Consider the following 18,841-nt stretch of genomic DNA (forward strand, 5'->3'; position numbering starts at 1 on the left):
TATAGATTTTGTGTATAAGCGGTGTAAAACAAAGCCATGTATATGGACTTATGTCTATTGCTACTATTAAATAATTTGGTTATTAATTTTGCTTTGTGGATACTTAATTAAAAATTTATTAACTTTGTGTATTTGCTTCTGTGAAATGAGAATTGTAAACCATTTTAGTTTCTTCTAAAAGAAAAATTTCATTGATTTACCTAAAATAAATTGTTTTCCTGGTTTGTTTGATATCTTTCATTGTATTTCTGTAGGGGAATGAACCTGCTTTACTTTATCTGCTCTAGATATATTGGTAGCTAATTTAATTTTGGATTATTTAGTATGAGAATAAATTTGCTGATCAGCATGAAAAAAGTGAAACTTTAAAAGTCAAATCCTTAAAAGTCAATTTAAAAGTATAATTTTAAAGTAATTTAAAAGTAAAATTCTTAAAAGTATATATTAGAATTTATACTTTTAAATGAGTTATAATCTATTGGTTTGTGATCTTACATTTTAATTGAAATATTTTAATCATTTTACCAAGAGATCCGCAGGATCCTCCAGTTGCTTTATGAAGTTCTTGCAAGGAACCATCTGGCTGAGTCAGTCTGTGAACTGTAATATCAACTGTTCCTCCACCACAATCCACTACCATGTAGCATAACCCTTAAAAGAAAAAATATTATGTAATTATATCTGTTATTAGGAACTGCTGTAATAAATTTATAACTGTTTATTTATTTAAGCTTTAAAACATATAACTACTCTAAGGCATATTTCATTTCAAAAATTAATTAATAAAAGTACAAAATATTAAGAAATGATAAAATTAAGTTGTAACCATCTGATAAAGTACTTTCTCAGGTTGCTGTTTGAAAGGTAGTTTAATTTTTTGGATCCTAATTCTGTTTGATTTTTTCTCTGCTCTTACAAAAAGTGATATAATCTGTGATGTAACATCTGGTAGCTTTCTGTAATAATATATCTCTATTTCTGTAATAATATATCTCTTTGAAGTGACAATGAAATTATTAACATTTGTATCCTGCAGTTATTGGCAGTGCACCTGGGAATATTTGAATTGTAATTTCATTTATTTGAAGTTAAATTTTTACTATTTATTCCAAAGTAATGAAATATTGAGATAATATATTAAATTACACATAAGTTTTTAGAGTATTTAAAAACAAAATAACATACAAAAAAATTATAATAAAATTTTTGTATTTCTAAACATCACATTTAGTCAAGTGCAAAGACTATAATGAAGATCGTTACAGTCAGAGAATTAAACTCTTAGTAATAATAAAACTCAGAGTAATGCTACTTATTCACAATATATGACATAAGAAGGATTGAGATAAATAGCATAAAGCAAAAAATCAATTTTACTCTTTTCTGGGGTGAAACAGCTCATTCATTCATTGCCTCTATACATTAGGAAGAAGGTTGACATATGTAACAAAACTAATTTATTCTATTTTTATACATGTACTGTAAGAAAGAGGAAAATCTGAATTACATACTCTTAGTCCACCAGGTTGTCCTACTGGTACTGATTTCATTTTTAGGATTAAAAAAAATAGATAAGAATTTAATTATTCTTATTGTCTATCAGTATATTTAACTGATAAACAAAAAAGAAAAACACTTTCAGTTAGCTAGTTATAGAGATAGTCTTATCTGTCTACTGGGAAATCATATCAATATTCTAATTAATAGATTTTTTTTGTCTATTGAAGTCAAGATAATATATTATATTTTAAATATTATAAGGCCTTACTCTAGAGGCTGCATATTGAAAAAGAAAAAAACAATGTTGAAGATTACATCATTATGTATGTACCCATTTTTAAAAAAAATATGTGTTTAGAATGACTTGATGATGGGTGAAGGCAAAACACAGGAATGATTAATTATCTGTCATGGACTTTATCACCCGGAAAGAAATACTGGAGGGTTTCATGCAGTGTACAGTGTCACCTGGACGTATTTAAAAGGAAAATGAACTGTTTTTTTAATTACTGATAATTTAAAATAAATTTTAATCTTCTTATGACATTATTAGATCATTAAATTGTTTAGAACTGTGAAATTTTTTCAAGTACAACGCATCAGATGATGATTCATTTTGCAGGCAACTTTGGGAATTTGTTCCATTTATTGTTTACATAACTGTACACAACCACAACTGACTTAATTGTTATGAATTCTGATGCAATTTCTACATTAGTAATATTTTTATCAGTATTTAACTAAGAATTCAATATTATATTTTAATTCTGTTTTTTCTTTTCTTAGAATTTTAAACATTGTTCATTTATGTTGAATTTATTTATGTAGTCATAACACTTGCTGATAATAATAATTTTAATTATAGAAAATTTACGTGCTTAGATACAGATATCTGCTACAGATATACATACCATTTTGGTCTTCTGTACATTTATCACAATTAGAACTGTTGTCTTCTGTTTGAGAAGTTCGTAAACTGCGACACCAGATGGCTGCTGCTTCTGGTTCTAATGCAATTAGCAATCTTTCTGGATGATTAGGAGAAAACAAACCTGCCTGCAGAAAAAAAAACTTGTAGTATTACAAATTTGAACTAATTATATTAATTTATAAAAAATCAGTTTAAAAGGAATTCATATTCCAAGTACTACAAAGATTATACCCAATAATAAGCTTAACTGCATAATTAATAATTGCATTGAATAGCATGATGAAATAAAACTTTCATTGATTAACATGATTTTTGTCTCACAAGTACCAGTAGGTGTACTTAATGCAGTTTTTTATCCTGTTTTTAAATATGTATTCAGAATTTCTCCATCACCCAAGTGTTTTGTCTGAGACAAAAAAATTATTTTTTGTTCCTTAGTGTTATTAAATATAAAATTTGAAACTTTAAAATTATTAAATATAAAAGCACTTGTATTTAAAAGTAAATCATTTAATAATTTTAAATTGTAATGAGTACATTTTTAAATGCTTTTAAAGAGACAGATATTAATATTCTGGTGTTGTTTTTCACGGTAAATGAAGCAAAATTTAAAAGGAACATAGCACTCCTCATGCATTAAATTAGTTACTGCAGTTGAATAAGCTTTAGTAATTAATTATGTTTGGTTATTAAAATGGTCAGGATATGTTTTCTTCAGTTCTTTGAACAAACATTTTGCCTTAGACTGTATGTCGTTTTATGATTTTCTTTTTTTAGTTTTCCTTACTGACATGTGGTTTTCAAAACATTTTTTTTTTAATATGAAAGCACAGGATGTAATATAGTGTAAGTACTTCCTTAATGTTCATCAGTCAGTGATGTCTGGTGTACATGGAAGTAATACTGTTTATGATGTTGATAATATAGTATGTTTATTTTTAGCACTAGCCAATTAAGTATTAATATTTTTGGCACTACCTTCCACCATCAATTATGACATGATGTTCTACGCTGAACCTTTTTTTTTAATTTATATTTTATTTCAGTTTTGATGTTGAGCTTATTTGATAAATTGAATTTAGAATAAATGCAGTGTAATATTCACAGAACTACTAGTTACAAATTCTTAGTAATTTTTATTTTGACTATTATTTTTATTAAATAAATGATTTCTAGCTTGAAATTATGTTAATTTAAAAAATATATATATATATAATAGTAATTTTTTTTTTGTTTTTCATTGTTTTCATAAAGTAGTATGCTGACAAGTACAGACACACTGACTGTTCATTGTAAGTTGTCATTGAAAGGTAATCAAGTTCATGAATTTTAAACTAATCATGAAATACATTTTGCTAAGATTACTGAATTTTAATTTAATTAATATTTTATTATTATTTCTTATTATACTGTCTGGTATTTTGTAGTATAAATTAGTACTTATTGCAATTAGTATAATAATTAACGAATGTATTCTTTGAAGGATAAATCAAAGTTAAAATATGTAGAATGATTTCATAATTTTTTTTATAGAAAGGGAATGAATTTATGGTTAATTACAATTTTAAATAATAATATTGGATAGGTTATTGCAAGGACTTTGGTGACTGTATGTTTACTGGACAAAGGTTAAAGAATGAGATATATTAAAATTTTGCTAATTTTAAAATAAAAAACTCTCATTAAATATTGCTTTTTATATATTGTTAATTACATAATGCATATTAATTATATATTTACTTTTTTACTAGACCTGCAAAATATGATTTATTTCAATGATATAAATTTAATCTATTTGACTGAATATAGAATACTGTTATTGTCATCTGAATTTCCAGTAATGAATATTTTTTTCCTACAAAGATTTTTTTCATATTTTTTTATATGAAGAAAACCCATGTCTTGCATTTGTTGTAAATGAATGTATGATATAACCATGATTGTCCTGACACATAATTTATTAATCTGTCAGATAATTTGAGTATGAATGTAACATATGATTGTATGACTTTTAGAAAACCTCATGAAACAATTGTAATTTTAGTTTTGATTTTATGGAAGTAATTTATTAAACTTAACTTTTAAAATTACTCTTTTAAGTATTCAAATTGCTTTTCCATGTTGTATTTAATTATCTTTATAACAAAATGGGCTTAAACTTTAAGAGAAATCCACTCTTAAAAGTGAACAGTTTTTTATAAATGAAAAAAAAATTGTTATATTGTAATACTGATGAGGTTATTACTCTAGGAGTATTATAGACTTTATTAGCATGTAAAAAGAAGCTTCTAATATAAAGAAAAAAATGATGGCAGTGAATTGCATAATTATCCCAGCTACACCCGGTCAAATTATGTAATTCATTTTTTCAGTTAATTAAGTTCTATTTGTATTTTTATAATAACATAATTCAAAAATGTTCAGTTAGCCAACTTCAGTTACTTCTTCACTGACATTAAAAAAAGCATATGCATTACAAATGTTTGTATTGATTGATGTTAATGATAGCAACACAGTTTTGAAAAATATATTTTCGACTTTTTGAATGTTATGGGGAGATTATGCATCAGGTTTTTTTTAATAATTAAAGTATTTGCTAAAACTGATTTTAAATAATTTAAAGTTGAAATTAAAAAAAAACTTAATTTTTTTAAATTTGGGAATTCCTTATCAGGGCAAGGGTTGTTAAGTTATTTTAGTGATTGCATTGTTAAATGAAAATACATCTTGAGCATTAGAAATTTGAGATTGGGAAAAGGATTATTTCATTTTGGGACTCCCATACTCAAGGGAAAGCATTCAGGTAAAATTAAATTTTAAGCAAATAATTCCTAAAAGGGAAAAATAGATTTAAGAAAAGAACTTTTTAAATTTTTTTTAAAATATGAAGATACAGGCATAATTCTAAATAAACAAAGCTGTAATTTTCTAGGAAGGGGGAAACATTTTGGCTAATTTTTTTTCAAGAAATCCACTAAGGAACTATCAAAAAATTAAGATCTTTACATTTTAAATAAAAGGGTAATTTGTGAGATGAATTTAAATTTAAACAAATTTTTTAAAACTAAAAAAAAATGTTATTACCACAGACTGTTGGAGTGGGATGGTCCAATAGTTTTCATTGTGATTTGAAGGTCTATTAATGAAGAAAACATAAAATCCTTTATTAAGCAAGCTCAGGTAAAATATGTGTGTATATATGTGTAAAAAATACACGTATTTTTTACATTAGTAGTATTTTTTACATATAGTTGCTTGCAACTATATGTGTAAAAAATACACGTATTTTTTACACTTATATACACATGTATAGGTTTTGAGTTTTTTAAATGTTTCCTTAAGGCACAAAACTTAAAAAAAAGACCAGTTATTTAGTTTTTTTTTTGACTGATCTGTGTACTTTTCCGTTGCACCTGTAACTGCTAAAGCGGAATATATTGTTGTAGCCAGGAAAGTAAAACACAAACAAATGAGTTTATTGTTCAAGAGGTGGTTGTACTCTCCCCCTAGGCACAGTCTCTAAGTACTTTGGTGCCAGCTGAAATCTCACAATTCTTTGATACCATTGCTCCCTAACTGGTTATCCTGTTGCTTGCAACTATTTGTCCTGCTAATTACTATTTGTCCTGTGCTTTGCTAATGACTATTCCCCTATCTGCAACAAAGGGACATGCTCTACTGCCCGGAGCTAGGTTCCCGATCCATAGGATTAAAACCATTCATTCATCATGTAGTTCAGAGTCATGGTTTGGTACAAGAAGAGAAGGAAGTAAATTACAAACAACTGAGATAACGTTTTTAAGGAACATGGTTAGAATGATGTGAAAGGGTTGAGTAGGAAATGTTCTTAAAAGAGAACATGTAGGATGTAAAGAATTGGGAGAGAATTGAATAAGGTAGAAAATGTTAGTTTGGGCATTTACAAAGAATGTCAAGAGAAAGAGTAACAATGAAATATTTAATTTTAATCATAACAGGAAGAAAACCAAGAAAAATAAAATTCAGTTAATTTATTTCAGAATTAACTAAATTTATTTTTGAAGTGAAAACTTCTTTAGGTGTGTTGTGTCAGAATTTTTTTATCTCTATGTTTTCATATATGTAATTTTGTTAATTCTTTTTAGTATTTTTTTTCAGACATTTCTGATTGTGAAGAATTGCTCTTTTGCCTTTCTCTATATTGCTGAACATGCAATCTTGTTAATTCATTAGAATATTCATTTTTTTTGAGAATGTTCTGTCATGCCTTTCTCTATGCCGCTGGTTACGTAATCTTCTTAATGCTTTTGCCATTTTTAGTCATTACTTCATCACTACTTTTTTCATAATTTTCTTCATTATTATTGTCATTCTTTTCATGTTTTCCTTTTTTGAATATTTTATAAGTCAAATTTTCATCTTTGCTATCATCATCAGTACCTCTTTTGCGTCTGTTTATTGAACTATAACATCTATCTTCATTTTCCTCCAAAACTGATCCTAATAAAATATTTTTTTAAATTATTATAAAGCTCAGTCAGAATATATATATATATACTATTGTAACCTATTATAATACGTTACATGCGCAATTCTACATGAATTAAATGTATGCAAAGGAAATTTTTATTATGTATTCATTTGTTAAATTTAAAAATATGCAGAGTATAAAAGAAAATGTTTGAATCTTCTGAATTTTAGAATGTACAATATACATAGTGCTGCTGGTCTTGGTTAGTGCTCTTAAATGCAAGAGGTGATTGCTTGCTCACATCAATCAACGCATTTAAGCGTTGATTGATGTGAGATTATTTGAATAGAGTTAAAAATGATTAAGTAGGTATTTATTTAATTAAAATAAATTATTACTGTTAAAAATAAATATTTTATCAATTCAAACTAATTTTTAATTGTTAAAAATTATTTCATCTCTAAATTAGCTAAAACCAACAATTTTAAAGAAAACCTATATTAAACTATTTTAAGTACATGGTCACACATCAGCGGCATCTGTTGTATTTTGTGAGAACTAACCCATTTATATATGCTTAGTGTCTTGCGTTACGTTACAGATTTTAATTATGAGTCAGCGATTTTTTTTTCCATGTTCCCATGTAATTCGTATATACAAAAAGTCTGACACAACGTGCCTAAAGAAGTTTTCACTTCAAAAATGAATATATTGTGTAAAGTCTGGTAAAAGAGAACAGATGTAGAGAAAGTGTTTGTGGAGAATTGTGGAAAGATAGGGAAGAATGGATTTCCATGATCTGGAGTCTGACCTAATATTAATGTATATAGCAATATGATGATAATAATTATTCATACATTATCACCTTCAGTTATCTACATTCATCATCTCTAAGGTTTTGTTTTAAATCAGACATATTAATTAAAGTATTAAACTTCTGCAACAACAAAATATGTAATTTGTATAATAAAAATATTTTCAGTTGTCTTTGCAGTGAGTCACTATACAGAGTCAATTACAGTGTCTTTTATTACACAAGTTTAAATTAACTTCAAGGTCAAGAATATAGCAAAAGTAAGTTTATGTTGATTGGTTTTAAGGTAAATGACCAACACTGTTTAATTTTTTACTGAAAAATTGGCAAAAAGATTTTGTGGTTAAAAACTTTGTGGTTTGTTAGCTTGAAACAAGCAAGACTGAAAGACTGATTTAGAAAACTAGACATTTAAGTTGTACCTTTTATTATCCTTTTTAATTTATCATTACACACATTTAATACCAATAATAATTTACTGTAAAAAATAATATAATCTTGCTTAACACCTTGACTACTGTATGCCATAGAATTTGTGCCTAAATTGGATGATTCTGTGTTATGTTGCACAACATGTCTACTAAACAAGAATAGTGAGAATTTTTACCTAAAAATCAACATCACACATTGTTTAGTTAACACTGAATCATATTCTTTTATAAAATGATATTTATGTAACTGTAGTTTGTTATATATTCTTTTTATTACTGATGTGCTCTCTCTCTCAGACTCACAAAAAGAATAAGTTTATTAAACGGTTATCATTTTTATGGGGTTTACTACAATTAATTTATTTTTTAATTAAGTGATCTGAATCTCCTTAAAATAAAAAAAATTGTCTGAAAGTTAGTAAGGCTGTAAATCACACAATAAACTAATTGTAGTCATTATAAAATATTTATGAAAACTAATAATTTTATAGATTTCTTGCAGATAGACTACTAACCTTAAAAGCCGATTCTCTGATGAACTGTTTAGCTGTATGACTCCAAATTGCTGGAACTGTAATCACCCATTGTATTTCATTACAAGTAAGTTTTGTTGTTTCAGAATGTGTTTGAAGTTCACTCATAGCTTGAGTTTTAAAATATTTTAAAGCATAAGTGAACACTGTCAGTGCATTTATCTCACAGCCATTGCTTGCTCTAAGCACTGAATTTCGACTTATATCCTGCAAAACACAAAAACACGTGATTAAAAGAAATATAGAATAAAAATATGTATGTTTTATTATATTATGCAATTTAATTTTGTTGAAGTTTCAACAAAAAAAAGAAAGATTGAATTGTTCATTCTTCTGTCTTGGAAGCTATTATATTTTACTACATGGTATTCTTAAAACCAAATCACAAATATGTATATGTATATACATATGTAATAAAAGGAATATCAAAGTATAGGAAAACTTTATGAAACTTTACAGTGGTTTTTTATTTATTTTTAAAAATTATTTTTTTTGGAGTAAATAAATAGCTTTAGAATGGTCAGGTTTTAAATCATTCTCCTTTTTTATCCTGATACATCTACCTAAATAACTTTCACCCAATTGAGCCATAAATTCTTAATTTATCTTTTTCAGGTATTTTTAATGGTGTTCTATAAGTTAACTTTACTTTTTCTGTTAGGTAAGTAGAGGCACCTTTAATAAGTTCCTGGAATTTGTGTATTCCAAAAAAATCTGAGTAAATTAAAAAAAATTGATGCTTTTTTTTAAGGTAGTTTCCTTTAGTTAATAATTTTGCTAGTTAGCATGAACTCATTTCTGCCACCTATAAATTTAAAAAAAAAAAAATTTTAATTAGAAAAATGTGTAGCTTTTTAATTGTAATAGATTCAAAAATAACCAACATATAAGACTATACATTATAATTAACATAATATGTAAGAACTGATTTGATTAGCTATCAAATAATGATTATGAGACCTAAAGGAACTTTAAAACATAATAATGACTTTATTGACATTATCGACTAATTATAATGACATTTATTAAATATTATATATATATATATATATATATATATATATATATTATTTGATTTAATGCAATTGCTTTTTGCAATTGCATTAAATCAAACAATAATACTGAAATATATGTATTATGCAAACATGTAATATTCTGATAGAAGTTAGAGATAATAACTTTATTAGAAATGAATTAATAATTGTGAGAACAGTAATAATAATAAAAATTTTCATTCAGGAAAGTTTTACTAGACTTTTCATTGATTTGTTATGAATTGTTGCAATCTTTGGAACAATGAGTTGACAAACATAATGAATGGGAAATCATTGTAGAAAATACCATTTCAACTTCTCACTGATAATACAACTTCTGACTCTCCCTTTGTTGACTTGTATCAATTTTTATCTCGCTTATTACAGAGATGGGAGCCCTCCACTAAGATCATCATTATTATTGATATTTCTACTAGTCATGAACTTGTATTTTTTTCACTGCTTTTTCACCATATACTTTTCCTAGCAGCATTAATATCTTTGTTGTCAATTTTTGAAGCACAATGCAAAAGATACAACTGTTGATATTGTAGGAAAGGAAACAAGAATCTGAGATTGTGGCATCATGATGCTTAAAAAAAAAATAGTTTCTTGTTAATAGTAATGAGTATTATAGGTGAGTGATAAGTAGATGAAATAAATAATGAATTAATACATTTTTAAATATATACAATAATATTTTACTAAATTGTACTATTAAATAAAATCATGAAGTACTGAATGTAATAAATAAGTCAATAAATTATTTTATTTTTTTGTTTTTTTAGTCTGTAGTTTCAATTGGTAGATCGTATTATTTTATGTAAGAATGAAATGATTAGAATCTTTGTTCAGGCATTTTCTTTTTACTATTTTTTCAAGGTAATGATGGATAATTGAAGGAAATATACAGATTTCCAATTAACAAATGGGTTTAATTAGTGGTTTTAAGCCTTTTTTATTGGACAATATTATTTGGACATATACCAGATTGATTTACATATATTTTGTTTTGTAATTAAAATTAATTATTTGTGTTGTAATTATAAATTAGTGAATTTGAATTCTATATACTTACTGTATTGTTATGAAGTGTCATCTTAAATTTGTCAAAATAGTACCAAAGATGAGCTTCAGCAGTTTCGAGATCATGATAATAATCACGTGCAGCACAACCAAAAGAATGAAAATTTTGGTTGGGATCTAATAGAAGTATTGTTGGTGATTTTTGATTATTTAGACCAGGTTCTCCTGAAAAACAAGTTTTATTATCATTTTGTTTTCAGTAATATAGGTTTAAGATAATCCTTTTTAATATAAATACAAAGTTTTAAAAATTATAAATTATTATTTTTAAGAAAAAAAATTTATATATATAGTGAAAGTTGTCTGAGTCTTCAAACATTTCAGCTAAGCATTCATCAATGACATTCTTTGTTGTATATTTAAGTATGTATGTTTGGTTGGGTTCTTAGTAAATATGTAATAATGATAATGTACACAATAAAGTTTTCATGAGCAACAAAACTTTTCAAATTATTTTCAAAAATTATAATACATAGTGTAAATTATGCAATATATTTAATTAATATTTATTTTTTTCAGTGACACTATATACACTTTATAATCAGGAAAAATCAACTGTTAACTGGCTATAGTGGTACGAATTTGAATTATTTTATACTGATGTTTTTTAACAAACCCATATATATTTTTATCATTAAATTACATACTTTTATTTTTTTTTAGTGGTTAATATGATTTGTATTTCAGGTTTTGTTATTTTTATGTTTTCATTATATGCTACTACAGCAAATAATATCATATTCATATATATCGCATTAATTTTTGTTTAATTTATTCACATTTGTTTGTTTCAGCAAATTTTTTTTTTACAAACATTTTCCATTCATTTTATGTTAGTTGTTACTTTAAAGAAGTTTAAAAAACTGTTTTTTTTTTGTTTATGATAGTGTGTATATAGTTATACACAAACGTAGCCATAATCCGAAAATATATATATCATCACCTGCTTACATGCTGCACTGAATTCTTTAAAACAAATCAAATCAATTATTATTAGTTAACTTTAAACTTATTTATAATTATTACATAATAGCGGCATAATTAATTAATTAATTAATTAATTATTACATTAATTGGCATATCTACAACTACGTGGTATATTATTTTAATTTTAAAAAATCATATGCTGCTTGTAGAACTGTAGAAAATTTTTTTACGGTTTTGTTGCATCCCGAATCATTCACAGTGAATATCAGGCAGGCAGAAGTGGTAAACGATGTCAATGAAAACCCATACATTGTTTACAACACCGGCGGCGACGCACAGAACGCGCGCCGCGTCAGCAATGCGCAACTTATATGAAAAGACTACCAGGCAACTAGATTTAACAGAGGGACTCAAATTTACCGACCTTAGCCTATATCTCTGTAAACCCATCAACTCACTCGTCTTGAGAAAATTTTTACTCGATCGGCTTATTAACATACAATCTCGATTGTCGATCTGTATGTCGGAAACCTAGGGGGACTTCATGCACACTCCTTCCCATAAATTCTGTCAGTCAAAATCCCTTCAGCAGTCTTCTAAGACGTTATTTACACCAGGCAAATAGCTGTTAAAAGGAGTATGCATTATAAACGCGCTACACTGCAATCCACCGAGATGTCTCCTGTAATTTCTGTTGCTTTGGTAATGGAAGACCAGATTTTCGAGAGTACAAAGATAAGTTTCTCCATGTATGTGCTTCGGTGATTCTATTCTAACCGTTTATTCGTTACTAAGCGTATTTAAAAAAATGAGCGTCAAACATTTTTCTGAAAATAAAAAATGAATCGCGCACAATGTAAAACATTTTCCCACATATGCACCGCACTGCACCGTATATTTTGGTTTAATGAAACCGATTGATTACTCTTGTTATAATTAATTAAAAAATAAAAACTACTTCTTCAGCAACTATTTATTTACTTTTTAGTTAATTTTTGGAACTTGTGGGTTTTGTTTTACGTTAAATTCATTTCAACATAAAAACACAAAATTCTATCGACCGATCGTGTCGATATATTTAAAAAAATAAATCACGAAACAAATTTATTAGTATTTTATACGTGATTTAAAACTATTTTATGTTTAATCTTATTGTGCCATTTAATAAAATATTATTTTTGGATGAAATTATATTTAGTCTGTATATATTTTTTCAGTATCTAATTTTTTGAACGATATTATTTAATTTAATTCTGAAGTTTTTTTACCATCAAAAATAGAATTATATTTTTTTACGACTTTTCTAAGAAAAGTATACGGTATTGCTTTCGGTCGCATAGTGTGGGATAGGGTTGAAAATGAATTTTCTTTGTTTTGAGGTATCAGGAATTCGAAAATACTATACACTTAAAATCGGGTTTTCGGATTTTGATTGCAATCGACTGAGCCAGAGTCCAAAAAAGCACAAAAACAAAAAAAAATTGAATTTTGGACTTTTTTTTAACTGCAGTATAAGCTCTCATTGTGAGCTTTTCAGCGATACGTCATAATTGGTACTTACTTTCATTCGTTTCAGAGTTATAGCCAAATGAAATTTTAATTAATGAAATATTTGGGGAAGGTACATCAGTTCGAACCAGACTTCATCTCCTTTTTTTTAACAGGTTTTTTTTTTTAATTTAAATATATTGATTCATTAATAATTTATTAACTTCGGACTGTAGAAACCTTTTTACGATAAATAATTCAATAATAACAACAAAAAAAAGAAAAAAAAATATGAAAAAATATCAGAAGTTATTAATGAAATAAAATTTTATGTACTTTTCATTTTAAAATATGTGTATATATAATTTAATAGGCGTAAAAGGAAGCTATGTGGTGTCCGTATCAGATTATTTTTTATACGCGCTCATGCAGTGAGTGACGTAAAACGTAGTAGTTGCTTTTAAATCTTTTTTATTTTTTTACTTTTTTTTTTACGGTAGTAAATTTTTGACTTATGACTATTCTTTTTTTATTTTTTGTAAAATTATAGATAAAAATGAACTTATACTTTTTCAAAAAGAAACAAAATAACGAAAAGTCTTCTTGTGTAGAACTGCGTAAGAATTTATTTTATTTCAAGTTTTTTTTTGCCTTACAGCGAGCTGAAGTCCAGTTTTATGTTCGGCAATTTGTTTTTAGCAGTTATACGAAGGATTACGATAGTGTATTATTATTATTTTTTTATACAATAATTAAAAAAAATTTCCTTATTTGATTCCTTGTGATACATGGTTTAAGTTTAGCTCTAGAAATTCAAATTATTTTTTTCTTATAAAAATTTATTTATTTAGTTATGAAAAAAAAGTTTAATTGTAAAGGAATTTATCCTATGAAAAATGAAAGTTGTTGTGTATGAAACACAAAGTTTGCATTGTCTTTTATACTGGTATTGTAAGATAATACATGTTTTGAAAGTTAGATAAATTTAGATAAATATTGGTTTACTCTTTTTACTGAGAAGAAAAATTAATTTATTTGATCGACTCGTTTCGGTTTCTCAATTGAAGATTTGCGGTTAGAATTTTGGGAGAGCTGGGTCGTTGTGCGTTACAGAAATTAGCGTTAGGTATTGATCGTGGAGGACAGAGCCGTGGATTGCTCGAGGAATAACGTGGAATGGAAGAGAGAATCAAAATGCCATTTCTCTTGTTTTCTTTGTTACGATGGTTGCCTTCGTCATTCCTACAAATACCAGGCGAGTAGAAGTTGTTGTTAGTGGTGACTCCTTTCACTTCTCTCTCACGCGGTCTTGGATGTTTTTATTTACGATATATTTGTTTTTATTTACGATTTATCTGATATATTACTTATTCTTTATTTTTATTAATGAATAATTCACCGAATAAACCCGAAATCTGTATATAACACAATTTATTAAATTATTTTTCAGCAAAATTCCTTTTTTATGTTGATGAAATGAGTAGTATATAATATTATAAATGTATTATATAATGTAATATATATTTCTCCAGCTACTGCTTGGAGAAATATATTTCACTTTTACAGCTACTGCGGTCTGGGTGTGTATAATATATACAGCATATCTATATTCTTCAAGCTTTTTCTCTGTTATGCTTGATCATAATTCTCTTCGTACAACATTTTTAAAGAAAACTTCGGTAAATACAATTTATTAAATAAATATTAAAAATATTATATTACCTATTTTTGTGAAGTATACCTAATGTTTTCGCTTACCTTCACAATTTCTCATCATATGAATGTCGAGATCAGAAGGGTGGTCAATATATCGGAATGCGTATCCGCTGTATGTTGTTCCTAGATCGATTGCAACAACAACTCTTACAGGAAGCTCTTCTTGTAATGGATGTATGTCAGTTGTTTCCAGTATTTGTTCGACAGGATTACGTCTCTGCTGTTTAATTGATGAGTTGTTACTTGGATTTGAGTTTGATGATGACGTTGATGAAGCAGAGGAGGAAGAAGAGGTACATGATGATGATGATATTGATGTCGATATACTTTTATCATCATCAGATAATATATCAGTGTTATCATCTTTACTGATACGTTTTATATTTGATTTTATGTACATTTGTGTCTGATTTTTCTTAACTGGATTTTCAGCCAATGAATCATCAGAAAAACTATTTGTTCCATCTTCTGCAACTGTAAAGTGATTATTTTAAATTAATTTATAGATTTATTTTAACATTAATACATTATATTATGTTATTAATGTTGTAGTTTAAATTTTTACAACTTATATGTGAATTAACAGTATAGGTAAAGTATTGAAAAATCAAAACGGCTCTGTATTGATTAATATAACCCAAAAAAGAGGCTTTTTTCCTCTATTATTTCTATTCCTACAAAGAATATTACACACTAAGTAATTTTGGAATTTCAATACCTTTATGATTTCTTTTTTCATTTTTCATTTTATTTGCCAAACATTAAATTCATAAAGGATCTTTAAAGATTGTTTAAAATACGAGTACGTCCCATGGAGAGTCATTAGTGAGTACAGGGCAAATTACTTTTGTTGTTTGCTCTGACCAATAAACTCATAATTAACTCTTAAATTTTTTTTCAAATGCCATCCCTTGGTGAATCATTACTTACAGTGCAAGTCAGATCCTAAACCTACTATTAGTTTTGTTACAATTATTAGGAAAGAGAAGGACCTCTTCGGGCGGGTAAAAAAACAGGTTTTTTAATTAAAAATTATCTAGCCTTTTTATAAAAATATTTGTTATCACAGACACCAACCAATGTCATCAAATAATTTCTCGATAGTTTTTATTTTATACAAGATAGCTTACATTTAAATAATGTTCTATGGACTTCTACAAACCATTTCTAGTGTTACAATTATAAGTTTCAATTTCTTTTAAATCTGACTCTGGTGTTATTGCCTCAAAAATAAATAATGAAGGAATAATCATTAATTTTAGGTTTCTAAAAAATTTATTTTATAATTTCCTGCCATATATCTAACAGCCTTCTTTTTAACGCAGAAACAAAATTGTTGCTCTTCATCCAAATGATTAATTGATTTCAGTTCTATTTTTTTTATTTTAAGATTGTGTATTTTGTGATGATACTATAATCAAATCAATGTTTCTCTTAATATGCCCAGACATATGCTGGGGACGTTTCTTTGTATCTGTGGAACAGCATACCTAACCATTTATTATGTGATTTATAATGTGTTGTGGAGTACCAATCAGAATATTTTTTTCTTTAATATATCTATATTGTAATATAACTCACTTTTATTGATATAGGGTTTATAGAGGTAGATGGTAGTGGTGATGAATGCTTTGGTGTTACTCCTTTATATAAAACTGAAAAAGATGTGGGGCATGACCCGTCATGGCATAAAGGTTTCGGTGAAGAAAATAATCCTTTAAAAATTCATTAGTCTGTGTAGTATTTATATACTGAAAAAAGTGAGCACAAAATATGAAGAAAATCAAGTTATTAAATGAAACCATGTTAAGTGGGAGTTGAGAGTGAGATGAATAAATGCTTAAGAGCGGAACCCTTTCATAGTGAGATATCTCATAGATTTTTACTTTACCATCAATTGATGATACTACCGTTCTTTTGACTAGAATGTGCATAAATGTGATTAATGTAAGATTAATATACATTTAGAGCTGATGAGCTCCGAAGACTAACCAGCCAGTTTATCACTATTAAATCATTTTACATGATTATGTTCTTAACAATTACTTCACTTTATCTTGTAGCTGTGTATTTGATTATATATTTTTTTTACCCTGGTAAGTCCCCTAACAAATATTTCATTTTAATTCCCATTTTTAATTAACTTATCTGTGTATTTAAATTAAAAATGTTTTTCAAGTACATTATTGGAATTGTGTAATCATTAGGACATGAGAATCATTAACTGACTGAAAAGATATTCAAATGGTTAGTGGAAGTAGGTTCTTAATTTTTTTATTTTTACTTACAAATTATTATATGAAAATATTATTAGTTCATTAATTAATTCAGATGTACAATAATATATAATTGAGGTGTTATATTAAAACAGTGTAGCATTTAGTGTGCATTGCAAAAGTTTTACTTTGCTGATATTTGAAGCGTATAGAAATAATTGTTATTTAAAATAAGCTTGTCTTGAATGATAAAAATCATTAACTACAGTAGTTATACTTGTACATTTTTTATCAATTTTGTAATAATCATTTATTTTAGTTACTCAGTTTTTAAATAACATGTCAATGGAATGAATACTTTTTATTACAACAATAAATTATTTAATAAAACATTAATAAGGTTTTTGATTTTTTGAATGTAATTTTTTTTCCGAAAAAAGATTAAAATGACAGAAAACAAAACAAAACAAGTTTGCACATTCTTCTCAGGTATCTTTTGTGTTTGTTGCATGAAAAACAACTGGCAACATTCACCCCTTCTCTTTACATTGACCTTGTAATAATAAAAAAAAATTCTGATTAAAAATATACCCATATAACTTCATTGAAATATTTGTAGCATTGAATTCATAATAAAGCCAACAAAGTGTGTAGTAAATTTGTTCAAATCTCTTTGAACTATAAATCTCTTCTACAGAGACAGTAGAGATGGTATCTCTATCATTTCTGTAGAAATTATAAAAAAAAGTGTAAAAGTTACTCATTTAAGAATCAGCAAGATATATTTATGAGGAATTCATCAAATTTTGAAGCATTCTGGTAGGGGTTATCATGAGTTGAGTCATCTAAAAATCTTCAGAACTGTAAAAACAGGTTCTTTTATCAGATTAATAAAAAAATGCACTCTGTGATAAGTGCCTAAACAGGTGTTCACTTTATATACCTTTCATTTTATATCAACCTTACTAAAGGCAGTCAACAAATATAAAATTGAGCAGAATAAATTTTTATGTATAATATACGCATTTATTAAACATAATAATATAATTTATCGTTAATACATTTCTTCTATAAAAATAAATACTCGTATGACTTACATCTATTTAATTTTGTTTCATCTATTTTATTTCGTTTCACATATGTAATTTATTACTATCGCTACTTGTGTATTAATCACATACGTATTTTATTTTACAATAATTAATTGTTCATTTTATGATGCTGCCCTAATCAAGGTTTTATCATTGATTCTTTGACCCATCCAGGCAAATGCTGAAGCAGTTGCTTTTTTATTCAGCATAACTACCCGCTCCTGATGTGATTTACACATTGTTTTGTTATGTGCTGATCAGAATAAATTGTTTATGAAAATTCATATCCTCAATATATCACTTTTAACTGACACCGTATAATATATAATGAGATAGTAAGTATCTTCATAAAAAAAAATACTAAACTTACCTGCTGTTCTGTTATGTCCGACGACGTACACTTCTTCGACAAGGTTATCTGTTTCATTACAACCAACAGGACTTAATCTTACTGAATCAGCAAAACAAAGACGGCTAAAAGTTAATAATAAAAGTATTAGTTTATTATAAATGAAATGGGAAAATAGGTTAATAGTTTGTAAAATATTGACTTAATCGTTCACCATATGTTATGATTATACAACATATTAACTTTGTTATTATTCATGACTTAAATTATTTAAT

The 18,841-nt window shown here is 26.7% G+C and overlaps 1 protein-coding gene across 3 annotated transcripts in view; it reads right to left on the reverse strand.

Annotated features, from left to right (window-relative positions):
• Nucleotides 1–18,841, reverse strand: part of LOC142325451 (heat shock 70 kDa protein 12A-like) — an 88,268-nt gene that overhangs the window by 11,096 nt on the left and 58,331 nt on the right. For all 3 annotated transcript variants that reach the window (XM_075367228.1, XM_075367227.1, XM_075367229.1), the window contains exons 4-9: nt 18,588–18,691; nt 14,953–15,384; nt 10,772–10,944; nt 8,642–8,866; nt 2,412–2,556; nt 526–651 (exon numbers count right to left, since the gene is read on the reverse strand). In XM_075367228.1, coding sequence (XP_075223343.1) covers nt 526–651; nt 2,412–2,556; nt 8,642–8,866; nt 10,772–10,944; nt 14,953–15,384; nt 18,588–18,691 — 1,205 coding nt within the window. The remainder of the gene's footprint in view (nt 1–525; nt 652–2,411; nt 2,557–8,641; nt 8,867–10,771; nt 10,945–14,952; nt 15,385–18,587; nt 18,692–18,841) is intronic.

This window comes from Lycorma delicatula, chromosome 5, assembly GCF_047948215.1.
Source record: "Lycorma delicatula isolate Av1 chromosome 5, ASM4794821v1, whole genome shotgun sequence".
Classification (NCBI taxonomy): Eukaryota; Metazoa; Arthropoda; class Insecta; order Hemiptera; family Fulgoridae; genus Lycorma; species Lycorma delicatula.